Source organism: Scylla paramamosain, chromosome 3 (assembly GCF_035594125.1).
Source record: "Scylla paramamosain isolate STU-SP2022 chromosome 3, ASM3559412v1, whole genome shotgun sequence".
In the NCBI taxonomy this organism is placed as follows: Eukaryota; Metazoa; Arthropoda; class Malacostraca; order Decapoda; family Portunidae; genus Scylla; species Scylla paramamosain.
This window is the reverse complement of record NC_087153.1, coordinates 21281676-21296370: the sequence shown is the minus strand read 5'-3', so window position 1 is coordinate 21296370 and position 14695 is coordinate 21281676. Positions and strand designations below refer to the sequence as shown.

General features: G+C 43.2%; 1 protein-coding gene across 4 annotated transcripts; it reads right to left on the bottom strand.

Moving 5' to 3' along the window:
• Positions 1–9938: 9938 nt before the first annotated feature.
• Positions 9939–13415, bottom strand: LOC135092747 (uncharacterized). Of its 4 annotated transcripts, XM_063991413.1 has the most exons (6): positions 13270–13415; positions 12546–12743; positions 12092–12299; positions 11294–11408; positions 10807–10946; positions 9939–10408 (listed from the first exon to the last, which is right to left on the bottom strand). In XM_063991413.1, exons 3-5 carry the CDS (start codon positions 12296–12298, stop codon positions 10870–10872), a joined length of 399 nt encoding a protein of 132 aa, XP_063847483.1. In that variant the 5' UTR covers position 12299; positions 12546–12743; positions 13270–13415; the 3' UTR covers positions 9939–10408; positions 10807–10869. The 4 variants fall into 4 exon arrangements, with proteins under 4 accessions (XP_063847483.1, XP_063847493.1, XP_063847503.1 ...); XM_063991423.1 differs by lacking the exon at positions 13270–13415 and having other exon boundaries at positions 12546–12953; XM_063991415.1 differs by lacking the exon at positions 9939–10408 and having other exon boundaries at positions 10764–10946.
• Between the last annotated feature and the right edge of the window lie 1280 nt (positions 13416–14695).

Below are 14695 nucleotides of genomic sequence, written 5' to 3'. Positions count from 1 at the left end.
AAACACCTGTTCACTATCTGGCATATCCTGTATGTTTTCCTGGGTGAAGACAGTTATAAAATACTCATTCAGAATCTTACTAATCTCCTCCCCAGAACTAACCAGCTCCCCATCTGCTGCCTTTAATGGACCTATAGTACCCTTATTCTTCGTCCTGGTCCGTCTTCGCCTGGCTACCTTTAATTCATAATTGCCCTTTGCTTTCCTCGTTAACTTCCTGACTGTTCTAACTAATCCATTATATTGTGACCTTAAAACTTCACCTGACCTTAATTTCTTATATATATATATATATATATATATATATATATATATATATATATATATATATATATATATATATATATATATATATATATATATATATATATATATATATATATACTTCTCTTCCGCCCTATATAATGTTTTACCCAGCAGTCATCCATTTAGGGTAATTTTTCTGTGATCTTACTGCTCAATACGAGATATTTGCTAACTGACCTGTATGAACTTTACGAAATATTTGTACAATTCATCTACATTTACTTCACCTAATCCCCTCATCTCGGCCCCTACCATCCTCTCCACTCCCTCATCTACTCGCCTTGACCTCACCTCTCTCATTTCAGCATGACCTGACATTCCAACACACACAAACTCCCCCCTTCCTCTTTCCTCCGCCTCTTCCGGACACATCTTCCCTCCTCTTGTCCTACACCCTCACGCCTCACCTCACCTCTCTCATCCTGCCTTATCTCTCTGAACTCCGTCCCTGACCTGACCTCACCCTGCATCCTTTGCCAGTCCACTCCTTGGAGGTACCTTTTTAATTCTTCAAAATCTGCTCTTCTAAAGTCAGGTATTTTACTAGTGTTTTTGCTTCTAAAAGTTTTTTCCCATTCTAAATTGTACCTAATTTCCCTATGGTCACTGTTACCTAGCTGTCCGCCAACCTCTACCTGCGTGACTGCTTCCTCCCTGTTAGTAAGAATTAAATCCAGAATATTATTCCCCCTTGTGTGTTCTACGACTACCTTTTTTAAAAAATTATACTGAATTACCTTAACTTAGTATTATTATTATTTATTATTAATATTATTATTATTATTATTATCATTATTATTGTTATTATTATTATTACTATTATCGTTATTATTGTTGCTATTTCGTTAGTAATTGATATGTAATTATATAATTGTGTTTTGGTCTAGGTTTTCCTCTATTCTCTCTCTCTCTCTCTCTCTCTCTCTCTCTCTCTCTCTCTCTCTCTCTCTCTCTCTCTCTCTCTCTCTCTCTCTCTCTCTCTTTTCGTAATTAATGATATTTTTTCAGCTAACATATTTTACCGAATACCCAGAATATAAGAAGATTACCGAACTCAGTAATAATAATGAAAACTCCAGAAAACTTCCACGAACTTTTACAAACGGGGGCAAAAAAATCATTATATCGAAATGTAAAACACAGCCAGACTAGATTATATTACATATTCTGAATACAAAAAATTTTTACTTTACAGATAAGTAAAGAAAACGCACATTCCTCACCCTATAAAAGAAATAATGTTTTAAATCCGCCAGCTGATCCACATCAAATTTGAAAATACGAGCTGTTAGACAAGGTTTTATTGGATATCATTACTGGTGATATATTTCTTATATTTTTTTAAAGTCTTAAATTAAATACTAAATCAATCCTAGGCGTGCTAATAAGAAAAATGAAAAATAATACAATACCGAGTGTTATGTTTATCCACAAACAACAACAACGGCTACTGCAGATTTTGTTGCAAATTGTAACTTGTTATAGTTTTATAATACTAAATCAAATATCAAAACAATGCCAACTCTATTAATAAAAAAAGAAAACGATGTCTATTTTGGGCCGAAATGTTTTTTTTTTCGCCTCTCCTCCGTACCTCTCCACCTCTTTCCTCCCTCTCGCACTCTTCCTCTTCCCCCTCCATCTCCTCCTCCTCCATTACTCCTGTACACCCGAGTCTAAATATCACCTGGAAACATCTGTAAAACCCTGCAGATTATGCTTAATGTTGATGGGGAGAGACGGGAAATTCTTACCTTGTCAGCGGCGAGGTGGGGCAGGGCTTTGCGTGGCACGGCAGGGCGAAACAGTGAGCCAAGGATATCATGGTGTGGTATTATGATGGTGTAGTGTGGTGGTGATAACAATGCACTCCCACTCACTTCACTGCCCTGTGTGTGTGTGTGTGTGTGTGTGGCGCCGATGAGAAACGAGTAATGTAAATTGTATAACAGGTGTTTAGGCCTTTGACTGCCACTTGGTACAATTTTCCCGAATTATCAATCAAACTGAGACATCTTTACTTGATCTCCAGCAACATCTAAACTTTAAACTGGGTAGAAATGGGATGATGAGTGGATGAGTGTGGGTAAGTGTCAAGTGGGTTAGTGGGTACCAGACGGATGGGTAGATGGGTGGGTGAGCCTGTAGGTAGTGCGTGGTGGGTAATAAAAAGATTATAATGATAAACGGCTTATTGGTATGGCAGTTGTTACACTGAAAACATGCAGTGGGTTTGGGGAGGCTTAAACCTAAACGTAAGAGAGAGGAACTAACTGTTAGTGACTCACAGCGTGGTGGGCATCGCGCTGAGGCGGTATCGCTCTTTGTGCGGCGCCTTCAGGTGCGTCTTCTGGTTGTGGTTTCGTGTGGAACGGACCGAGCGAGGCGCGTCGGGCGGCAGCATCTGGCGTAGGCGTAGGTGGGGCAGCAGGCCCTTCCCAAACTTCTCCGGGTCTCTCGGTGTCTGGCCGACAAGCTGGGCAGACTCAGGGTGGTCAGGGCGTCCTGGATATGGTTGAGTGGGTGGCTGGATGGTGAGGTAATGGAAGTGGATGTGTGTGTGTGTGAGCGTCAGTCGGTGGATAGATGGAGTTACGCCTGTGGGTATGTGGATGTGAGTTGGTGGATATGGGTGAATGACTGAGTGGATGGGTGGATGTGATTGAGTAAGTAGTGGATGGGTTAGTGGGTAGGAGACGGGTGGGCCTGTAGGTGGTGTGCGGTGGGTGATAAACAAAATAGTAAAGCACAGTTTAATGATATGGTAGTTGTTACTCTGAAAATATACAGTGGGATTGGGGGAGTTAGGGCTGTGGGTAGGTGGATGTGAGTTGGTGAATATTGCTGAATGACTGATTGGATGGGTGGATGTGTTTGAGTAAGTAGTGGATGGATGGATTAGTGGGTAGGAGACGGGTGGATGGATGGGCGGGCGGGCCTGTAGGTGGTGTGCGGTGGGTAACAAACAAGTGGAGAGCCAAGGGTATCGTGGTGTGGTATTATGGTGGTGGTGTGTGGTGGTGACAACAATGCACTGCCACTCACTTCACTGTCCCGTGTGTGTGTGTGTGTGTGTGTGTGTGTGTGTGTGTGTGTGTGTGTGTGTGCCGATCAGAGACAAGTCACAAAATTCTATAACTGGTGTGTGTGTGTGTGTGTGTGTGTGTGTGTGTGTGTGTGTGTGTGTGTGTGTGTGTGTGTACATTACTTACTCGTGACTCATTAAGCTTCAGTATAGATGCTGTAATCTAAAACGCTTTGCTCTCATCACGATTATTTTCCAAGGCCACAAAGATGATTAGCTGGGTTCTCAGGAGTGTTTCTCCGGTAAAAAAGTAGAAATCTTGCTAATCTATCATTAGAACCGTAAAAAAGAACCCTTAAAGACCAGTAGTTTCAACTAAAGCCTTTGTAAGCAGTCGGAGTGCAGCGCAAAGGCATTTCAGAGTTAGAGAAACATTAGTGTCCTTATAATTCACGTTGGACTGTAGTACGTTCACTAATATATACACAAGGAAAGTAATGTTTGCGCAGGTGTTTCCCCGTAGGCAGACAGTTGATAGGAGGTCAGGTGAGGTGAGGTTGAGGTCGCTTGGCAGTAGTAGTAGTAGTAGTAGTGATGGTAACGTATAATTCAGTAGTAATATTAATACACAGTAGTGATAATATGCATGTACAGGCAGTGAGTTTGGACGTGCCGCCGCCATTACCATTGCCATGTAAGGAGATACAAGCTCAAGGACCAACAGCGCTTTCTTTCATAATCATATCAAGCACCTCATAACTTCCGTTTTTGTGACGCCTTAACCCAATAAATTCTGTAACAGCTCAAAATGTAATACTAGCCCCCCTCAGCGGGAGAAGTAGCACTCATCCCCGTAACCTTAGCCTGTGACGTGACCTCAATGTTGCGACGCCTTGACTCACTAAAAATAAAATAAGTAAAAATTAATTGAGCCAAACTCTCTCTCTCTCTCTCTCTCTCTCTCTCTCTCTCTCTCTCTCTCTCTCTCTCTCTCTCTCTCTCTCTCGTGACTAAGATTAATGTAGTAGCAATCCACCAGCCTCCAGTCAGCTTCCAGAAAGGCTTGGGTGTAGAGACAGGCAGGCAGGCGGGTAGGCAGGGTGAGTGGAGTGGACAATGATGTGGAATGATAAGACTGTGGAGAGAAATGAGACGAGGCGGGGCGGGGCGGGGCGGCAGTTGCATAGCGTTGGGCAGTCACCGCTTCATCCTCCTCATCACTGTTGGGGTCTGTTGTCTGATAGTGTTCTTATCCTTATCAGTCCGTAATCACGTGGGATGGCGGCCCTGTCTCTCCCTCTGCTGTCCCCCTTAACGCTTTCCATGTCCCAATTACTCATATATTCAACTCTATTTCCTCCCTCGTTACCAAAATAAGAAACAGGGCAGGAAAATCGTAAATTTATAACTCCAGGCTTAGTTCAGAAGGCAGGAGGGTCAGAGGGCGGCCGGGCGATGCGCTAGTGTCAAGGGTGTAGGCAATGAGGGTGTCATCGGCGCTCTCTCCTTCCGGCACGTCAGTCTCGCCCCTGCTTCACTGCACCGCCAGATTCTCTCCAGGTATCGGGCGTTCTGTTAGTGTGTGTGTGTGTGTGGGGCGTTGTGTTGACTGATGGCTTCTGTTAGCCACCAATCATTACTGCTGCTACTATTACAACAATAATAAAGCTGATACTGTTATTATTTTTATTATTATTGTTATTTTTATTACTTATTATGATTACTTCTATTCCCCCTACTGTTACAATCATAACCACGACCACAACAACATAACTACTACAAGTATTATTACCACTACTATTACAACAAAGATACTACTACTACTATTACTACTACTACTACTACTACTACTACCACAACAACTGCCACCACCACCACAACCACAATTACTACCCACCACCACCACCGCCGCCGCCGCCACCACCACTAACTGAATGGCCGTCACGATGTAAGAAAGACGTAGCATAACAAGACGACTCCTCCGCTTGTTCTCTCCACTTAATACTAAGACGAACACACACATGAATTGAAAACCACACAGGCGTTCCCACTACCTTCAATATATACGTGGCAGGTGTTTTTTTTCTTTTCTTAGATAGATAGATAGATAGTAATGAAGGGAAAAAGAAGGTGTTGACTTAAAACACGTTGTAGAAGGAGACATTTGTTCTTCTCGATAAGCTTCAGTTGAGATCTAGGAGAAAAGAGGAGAAAGAAAAATAGAGAAAGAAAAAGAAAATATTGCAATGATTCGAAGCTTGAAGCGAAGCATTTGAAGATGTATTCAATATAACTCTCTCTCTCTCTCTCTCTCTCTGAACAATTTAATCTAAGCGGGTTTCGAAATGATAACTTTAAAGCAATGAGACAAGCACTTTACCACGGAGCATTTAATTGTTCTGACTTTCGCTGACGTGTGAATATTTTGTTTATTTATTTATTCATTTATTTTTGTCATCGTTGTTGAAGTGTTCCCAGTCGCCTTTGAAAACTTCCCTGCACTCTCCAGCAGCCGCCACTCCTGCACGTTGCGTAGTCACACCATTGCCGCACAGAGACGCCCACCACCTCCTTCTGATTTATTTCCACCTAAATATTTTCACGCGCCTCTGCACCTCAGCCTGGTGTGTGTGTGTGTGTGTGTGTGTGTGACTAGTACTATAAAAGGACTAGTGACAGCGGTGTTTGGAAGCAGCAACGTGGAGGCGGTGGCGGAGATAATTATAATTGTTGGCGTGGGACAGGAGGCCAGTGTGGAGGGCGTGTACAGAGGCAGACGGCACTAGATGGTTAATCTGTGCGCGTTCAGAGTGTTGGCGAGTCAATGAGGATAGTATGGAGGCCTTCAGTGTCGTTAGAGAGAAGGTGCTTCGCCTCGTGTCTCGTGTTCATGGACTGGGTCGGTGGTGGCGAGGGTGGCGGGTGGTGGACATGCGCGATCACGGCTGTGAGCTGAGAGCCTCTCAGAGTATAGGCGACTGGAGTCCCTAAACCAGTGAGGGAGAGAAGGTTTATGGTATAGGATTTATTAATATTGATGTTGTTTTGTTTGGTTCTGTCAGGATTTGCCTGCTACTTATTTTCCTTGAGGTGCAGTGAAGTGAATGGCGTGTGGCGGTGTGGTGAAGCGTGGCGTGTCCCTCGATCTGGTGCTGAGCGCGGTACTTGGTTTTGACTTACTGCCTAAACACGGGCTTACTGATGGCTGTGACACGCACCAAGGGCGATAATGGCGATGCGAGGAAGGAAAACCTGTGTGTTCAAATGTGTTAAGTTCTGAGGTGCGGTGACAAAATTACTGTGTTGTGAGTGAATAAAATTCGTTCCGTAAGCCGCGGCCGCATGTCATTGATGTTCTGCTGTTACGTTGTTGTTGCCGTGATCCAATTACACAGTGAAAGAGATCGTCGTGATCCCAGTGCAGCACTGTATTGCCGTGCTGCCGGGAGTGTTGCCATGCTGCCTTGCTGCCAGGAAGTGCTGTCGTGCGCTGGGAAGTGTTGCCGCGCTGCCGGTAAGTGTTACCGTGTGCCGGTAAGGCTCATTAGGCCGCTAATGACACGCTGGTATTGAGAGGGAGGGGTGGGAGATGGTGCGGTAGATCGGGAGGGAGGGGGAAGGAGGGAGGCAGGAAGGGAGAGTGATGAGAGGAGTGAGGGCGGGGGAGTGACGCGGGAGGATCACTCATTACGCTCTCCACACGGCCATTAAGAGTTTTATTTGCAACAGTCAGGATAAAGAAAATAACCTTGTACTGGTTATAACAAATCACGGAGGCCGAGGTGGGGCTGTGTGGGTGCAGGTGGGCGGCGGAGTGAGTCGGGGCGGGATTGTGTGGGTGGAGATGTGTGGCGGGGTGAAGCGGGGCTGTGTGGGTGCAGGTGGGCAGCGAGAGAGAGAGAGAGAGAGAGAGAGAGAGAGAGAGAGAGAGAGAGAGAGAGGCTGGCTATAACTGAGGTGCAGAAATGCTTTTAAATGAAAAACAAGTTCTGTCCCCTTTACTAATAAGAATGTGCCCGTCTCTCTCTCTCTCTCTCTCTCTCTCTCTCTCTCTCTCCCCGTGACGGTAAGAGAGGATTGGCTGTTAGTACAATAGGATCTGGTTGAAATGTTCCAGTTATGCTCTCTAACTACACTTAACTAACTTTTCCAATATGGCAACACGTGATTGTCCAGAACACTCCCTCCACCTCCCCCTCTTGCCTCCTCGAGTGACTGCAGGCGGGGGCGCGGGCGGTGGGACGTGATGAGAGGGACAGTGGCAGTGATGGGCAGCCTGGTGATGTACGGAAGAGTGTTAAGAAAGAATGGGATGAGTGAGTGAGTGAGTGAGGGTGGTGAATACGCTTCTAACTCAAGGACAAAACATACACACCACCAGACAAACAAGAAATACAACCAAGCCTCGGGTCTCCTTTATCAGCGAACAATTGCTGTATTCCACGAGGCAACACAACAAGGAAGCATTTCACAAGCACTCAGGAATAACGAGTCACATGCAGCCTTTTGCTTGATAACCTGCCTATTTACTTTTTCGTACTATTCTTCCTTCACTTTTATATTCCCTCTCACGCCGCCTCCTGCTGCCTGATCAGCCTCGTGTGGGTGTCGCTCACACACCTTCCTTTCCTCGTCTCCTTTACTCTGCTCTCCTCCATTATAATATTGTTTTCCTCTTCCTCTCTTACAGCTTCTTCTCTGGCCATGTTCTTTTTCCTTCCTTATTTACTTCATCCCTGTCATCTCAAATTCTTTCTTTTCCTGTCTTCTTTCTTCTTTCGCAGCTCAGTTTTACGCTACACACATTTCTTTCCTCCCTGCTCGCTACAAACCTACTGACACTTTTACTCTTGTCACAGCACGGCGGTCTTTCCTTCTTGCTTTCCTGCGTGACTCCTTTTACGTTCTCTTTTATTCCTACTTTTCCCACTCCCGTCTCTCCTTCCCTCGCCGCGGCCGCCACCAACGTCAACCCGTCAACCACTCAACCCGCCTTTCTCACTTGTGCATGTCACCTTCGCTCATCACCGCCACTCCCTCACTCACTGTCTTCCTCGCCTCACGCTAGTCCCTCTCTTCCTTCTCCTGCTCTTCCTCTTCTTCCTTCCCTTCTGCTCACACCCACCTGCTGCACACACCTGGCACTCGCGGCGACAGAGAGCACGTGTGGCTACAGCGATCCGTTAGGAAAGCGACACCACAGGACTCAAAGGTCAATCTTTTTTTCCTCGTTTGTGACCACCGAGCAAACATGTTCCGGATTTACATCACAGCGCGACAAAAGACATCACGAGGTTCATGAATGTGCTCACATCTGCTGCACGATAAACTCTCCCCAGCACCAGGCAGCGTGACGCCATCCTCGGGGGGGAGGGGGGAGGGGGGTTGCGGCGGAAAACAAGGTGACGTAGCAGCTTGCTTTAGAGGATTACGCTGTGGTGAAAGCAAATGAAATGCCGGGTCATCACAAGTCTCCGGCAGATGTAGAATTTTGCACCATTTTTTTTATTTATTTATTTTATTCAATTATCTATTTTATTTTATTTATTTATTTATTTTTATTTATTTTTTTTATTTTATTTTGTGTGTATGTCACGTTACGTGCAAGTAATTGCTGAGCGAGCGTGTGCGTGGCAGTGGGCCAATTTGACACAACGTTTTCATCTCAGTATCTGATGAATGACCGCCAGGAGTCAGGTGAAGGAAACAATGGGTTATTCAAGAGGGGAGTGCACTTCGCGAGGAACACAGTTGATATGATGTTATGAATTAGTGATGAAGTGGATGTGTTTCAACTTTACCAAATAATAGTGGTGAATATGACAGTCTTCTACAAATGGGCGCCAGGAATCAGGTCAAGGAAATAACTGGTCATTTCAAGGAGGGAATGCAGCTAATACGATGTCATGAATTAGTGATGAAGTGGATATGTTCAAACTTCACAAAATAGTATTGGCAAAACTGATAATATTATCCTTACATTGCTAACGTTCAGTGACCTAAGAAGAGCAGAACACTCTCCTAATTATGTGCAGTTTTAATTCCTTTGATATTTCTGCTTAATTAAGTCTGCATGGTCAGACACTGATTCAGAGTAACTAAATCTAATTATTACGAAAACAAACGCTCACTACAGTGTGTCCAATTTTAATTTTACCTGCAATCAAATATTGAAGTTATGATTGACATCCTTTTGAATGATGGTGTTAAACATCATACTTGCCGTGCATTCCCGTTCAGTGAAGTAGGCGGAGGACCTTTGCTGCCACGTCTTGGGTCAGTGTTCCTCAATCTACCACTCTAATTGGGAATTGGTTCTCAGATAGTGGTAGGTGAATGGAGTAGACTTACTAGTCAAGTTGTTGGTGTTGAGTCATTATTGAGCTTCAAAAGTAGATTAGATTAATTACTGTGTGAGGATGATAGGTGCAAATAGATATGTTTCATGATGCCACTATTACGTGTTGGCCTGGTGGCTTCTTGCAGCTTCCCTCATGTTCTTGTGTTGTCAAGTAATGCCCATGGCTTGAAATACAACACACCTCTCTTCTCGTTTTGAAGACACCACACCTGTTGTGTAGTGAGCCCAGGGGAAGGTGAGGAATGTAGCAGTTACCAGGTTTGGTTTATTGGTGCCTATCACCAGTACAGACTCGAATCAACACAAAAGACTCGGTTTCGTAGTAACAGAATCCATCGAGCAAAGAATCACCACAACACTGTTTGCTACGACGGTCAACAGAGAATATTGCTTGCTGAGCATTTTATTAATTATTTCAAGAATAAGGAAACAGAGATATCAATACAGAGCAAAATTATTGAGTATACTAGCTATCTAATACAGAGGTCTATTCCCTAAACCATTATATAGTATCTGGAAGGTTGATTCTACTTGTCTTAACATATCGTAGTCGTCTTTGACAGTACCTCAGTCGCTGTGGTGAGAGAACAAAGGGTCTCTGAATGCTGGCCTTAGTTATGGTCCGCATGATTCCTGTCTTCATGCCTTACCTTCCTTGTTGACTGGGTTACAACGACTCTTCTACGGAAGCTGCTTCCTGTGTTAGAACAAGAGATCTTTCCAAATGGAAAGAAAAAAAATGATTAGCGAAAACAATGACAAGTATATTATGTTACGTACAAAAAATAAGTAAATAAGAAAAAGTTGAGATGAAAAAAAAAAAAACTACAATCAGTTTCTAGAATCATAAATGAATTTTATGTCACTTTGTTACCTTATCTACATCACTACCTTGTTATTTATGATTTTTTGTTTACCCCTTTTTCTTTCTTTAATTTCTTAGGGCGCTGCATTACGCAGTGGGAAAAAGCCAAGGCTGTGAGTGGAGAGAGAGAGAGAGAGAGAGAGAGAGAGAGAGCGGGGGGGGGGCGCACACACACACACACACACACACACACACACACACACACACACACACACACACACACACACACACACACACACACACACTCACCAGCAGTGGTGCAATGAAGCAAATGAGGAACAGCGCAGCAGAACACAGGGCCACGGTCACCCCCTAAGTAGCGGGCTCTTTAGGGCGATTCGCTGTCCTCATAATCCTTGGTTTGCACGAGAAGTATTCACTGTAGGGACCTGGTATGGGAGGAAGGGGGAAAAGTAGTGAAACATCACCATAAGACAGGAACGCATCAACACCGCGGAAGCGAAACACGACTATAAGAGAGGAGCGTAAGAACACTGGAGGATTAAGAGGTCACCAAGAGAGAAGTGAAGTGATTAAAAAAAATTTTGAATGGTGCCACAACAACTACGGTCATGAGGCACAGAAATACTGGTAATGTTAAAATAAGTGATAAAACTAACAAGTAAGGAATATATAATTCGAATTTCCAGCGAGAGAGAGAGAGAGAGAGAGAGAGAGAGAGAGAGAGAGAGAGAGAGAGAGAGAGAGAGAGAGAGAGAGAGAGAGACTCACTCACCTGCCCTGGTCTCCGTCACTATGAACACAATGTACTCAGTGTCGCTTTCCAGACCCTTCCCTCCATGCCAGTCGCCTCCCACCACCACTAACTCCTCGGGGTCCTTGTCCTCCACCTGCGGAAGCCACGGCCATTAGTTTCATTCTCGGATTCACTCAACGGGGTCAAGCCTGCAACAGTAGCTCATAATCTTGCCTCATAAGAACAACAAATCCCTGCATACTCGCAAAACACACCTACGTACTTACGCATGTATATCCGTCTATGTATTCTTTATCCATTAATTGATTTAGTATTCTTATAAAGGTCCTTGTTGACGCGGCACTAACAACCTGATTACTTGAGCCTAACCCAGTCGTTCACTCCTCTCTCTTATTACCATTTTCTTCCTTTCTTTCTGAAATGTGACTGATTCAAGACTGGACCGACGGACTTCTCGTGCTTTCCAGTTTACTAGCCTTAAGGAATTTGTCAACGTCACCTTGTTATATTTTTTATACCACTTAAATACCTCTACCAGATCACCTCTTACTCTACGTTTATCTAACGAACGTAGATTTAGAAGCTTTAATCTCCAACTGACCTGTGTACATTCTGTTCGCCTTAGTCCGAGTCACGTGTCATCCTCATATTCCTACTTAGTAGTTAGTAATGCTTAGTGTACTAATGCCAATAGAAATAGGAAAAATATGTATACTGTCTTTTGTGGTCCTAGTCTCCGTTCTCAGTTTCCCCTTCAGTAAATAGTGAAAAGTGTCAACTACACACACACACACACACACACACACACACACTTACCACCTCGATCTTTGCCACAATTCGCAACGAGTGATCGTTTTGGCCTGGATCAGCGGAACGACTATTCCTCCTCTTTGCCTGCGCCTCCTTCCTTTCCTTCTCCCTTTCCGTGCGAACCATTACCAGTGCTTTCTCCTCAGTGTCTTGCTTCCTTGTGTGATGTTCGTCGCCGCCGCCGCTGTATTTCCTCAACAATATCCAGTGCATTCTGCCAACAGTAACCAATCACTGAGTGGGTTAGGGTACGAGCAGAGCATGACCGGCGGGATAAACACATGAACTTTGGCTTTTTTCGCAGCACACACACACACACACACACACACACACACACACACACACTCAAGTAAATACGTATAGTATAAATAGAACTTCATATGAGCAAAATATAAGACTCTCTCTCTCTCTCTCTCTCTCTCTGACACACACACACACACACACACACAGTCACACAGACCCTGGAGGGTTCTGCAGGACGGGCAGCTGGATGGTGATGGTGATGTCTTGTTGTTGTCTGGAGCTCTGTCTTTTCCAGCACTCGTGGCTTCTCTGGTTCCGTCCATTCTTCAAGTGTCGTCAGTATGTCACAGTGCACTGTTGTAAAGCACTCCTTCCCTTCTAACGTGTACTTTTTGCCTGGAGTCAGGTGAGCAAACTGCGGCGGGAGAAGAGGTGAAGTTAAGGGCAATATTATGAGACACTTCTGCGCCACACCTCCGCTACATTCAAAAGGCTGTATATAGGTGAAGTTACGTGAGTTTTTAAGGCCGATTTTTATCTATTTATTTATTCTTTCTCTCTCTTTTGAATCAAGCAAATCATCTCTGTGACTTTTGAGAATAGTCGTGGTGAGAGAGCAAAAGCGTTTCTGAACACAGATATTTAGCCTGTAGATCTTGCACCGCCAGGCATGTCAAGGTCCCTTTTCTGAAATGCGTTTGGTTTCTCATAAAGACTGTTTTCAAAAGCCATAGAGATAATACGCCGGGTTTTCATGGGTCTTTTGTTCATCAGTAGTACAAAATTCTTGTTAGACTATCATTAGAATCAAAATCACTTTAGCAATTGCCAGTGACGCCTAGTAAGAGTCGAGCTGAGACGCCGAAACGTTTCACAATGTGGTTCTGTAATCACGCGAGGAGTTTGCGTTTGTGCGTCAGTGGGTAAGACCTTTGACATACTTTGATTTCAGTATCGGTGACATTTTTCTCAGTGCTCTTGTCTCCATCCAAGAATGTGAGTGTGTAGTAACCAGGGTTGCCATTGTTACTGCGAAGTCAGTTCCAAGTGAAGCGCAGGGTTGTTTTTTGCGTCGATCTCTCCCCTAGTCCTTGGATTCCAATAGCCTGCGTGGGGAAAAATTAAAGCTCACTTGAGGTCAGGAAACTAACCTGATCATAGTGACGCAGACTGTTTGAAACACACACACACACACACACACACACACACACACACACACACACACACACACACACACACACACATTTTTGTATTTATTTTTTATTTATTTATTTTATTTATTCTAAATTTATTCTAAATATTATTCAAAATCGCTTTTGTTGCCACAAATCTTTATTGAGAAAAATAAATAAATAAATTAAAAATACGATTTTTATTTTTTTTTATTTTTGTTATTCATCTTCATAGGTACCGAGAAGCCAATATTGTGGAAAAATTCTGGAAAATTATGTGAAATAAGAACATTATTAAAAAAGTTAATTTTAGCTTTTTTTTGGACTGTTATGTACCAATTTACCAAACCCTAAAGTGCATGCAAAGCCACCTATATTGGGATATTAAAAGACATTACCAGAAACTTGTCTTTTGAGTGTTTTTTCAGCATATTAAGCACCAAAACGATAAATAATATGGAGGTCACTCTATATATGGAATCCAAACAACATTACTGAAAATGTATCTTTTCGTTGTATTACGTAGAAAAACGCTAAAACGGATGCAAACCAACCAATATGAAGAAATAGAATAACATTACCAAAAAGGCATATTTTGAGTGTCTTTGAGTTTGTTACCTACAATAAACGAAAAAATGGATGCAAAGCACTCTATATTGCTAAACAAAAGGACATTACGGGAAACATGTATAATGAGTGTCTTATAGTTTCACAAGAACCTCAAGGCAAAAAACGCAAAAAACTCGTGTATATAGAGAAGTTTCTTAGATACCAAAATGCTGAAACTCATAAATAACACTCTTCATTGAGAAAATGAACAACCTTACCAAATGCGTGAATTTATAGAGTTTTTTTTTCACATTCTTAGTTACCAAAACCCCAAATAGCATGCGAATCTACGGTTATGTGGGAAAAAAAATAACATTACCAGAAGTGCCTTTTGAGATTTTTTTTTTTTTTCAGCGTGTCAAGCAATAAATCACTAAAAAGCAGGGCAGTCACATTACATGGGAATAAAACCAACTTTTACGTTTAAGTGTTTTTGAGCTCCTTACGTACCAAAACGCTAAAACGCATGCAAAACACTCTTTATGGAGAAACAGAATAACATTATCAAAAACATGTGTTTTAAGTGTTTTTGATCATGTTACCTATAAAAACGCTTAAATATATGGAAATAACATTATGTTTTAGA

Bases quoted from the DNA above. Each gene is read 5' to 3' on its own strand.
- LOC135092747 (XM_063991413.1), bottom strand. From the start codon at position 12,298: ATGCACTGGATATTGTTGAGGAAATACAGCGGCGGCGGCGACGAACAT. The intron at 11,409-12,091 runs GTAAGTGTGTGT...TGGCTTCCGCAG, and splicing joins TTGTGGCAAAGATCGAGGTG to GTGGAGGACAAGGACCCCGA. The intron at 10,947-11,293 runs GTGAGTGAGTCT...CTCCCATACCAG, and splicing joins AGTGACGGAGACCAGGGCAG to GTCCCTACAGTGAATACTTC.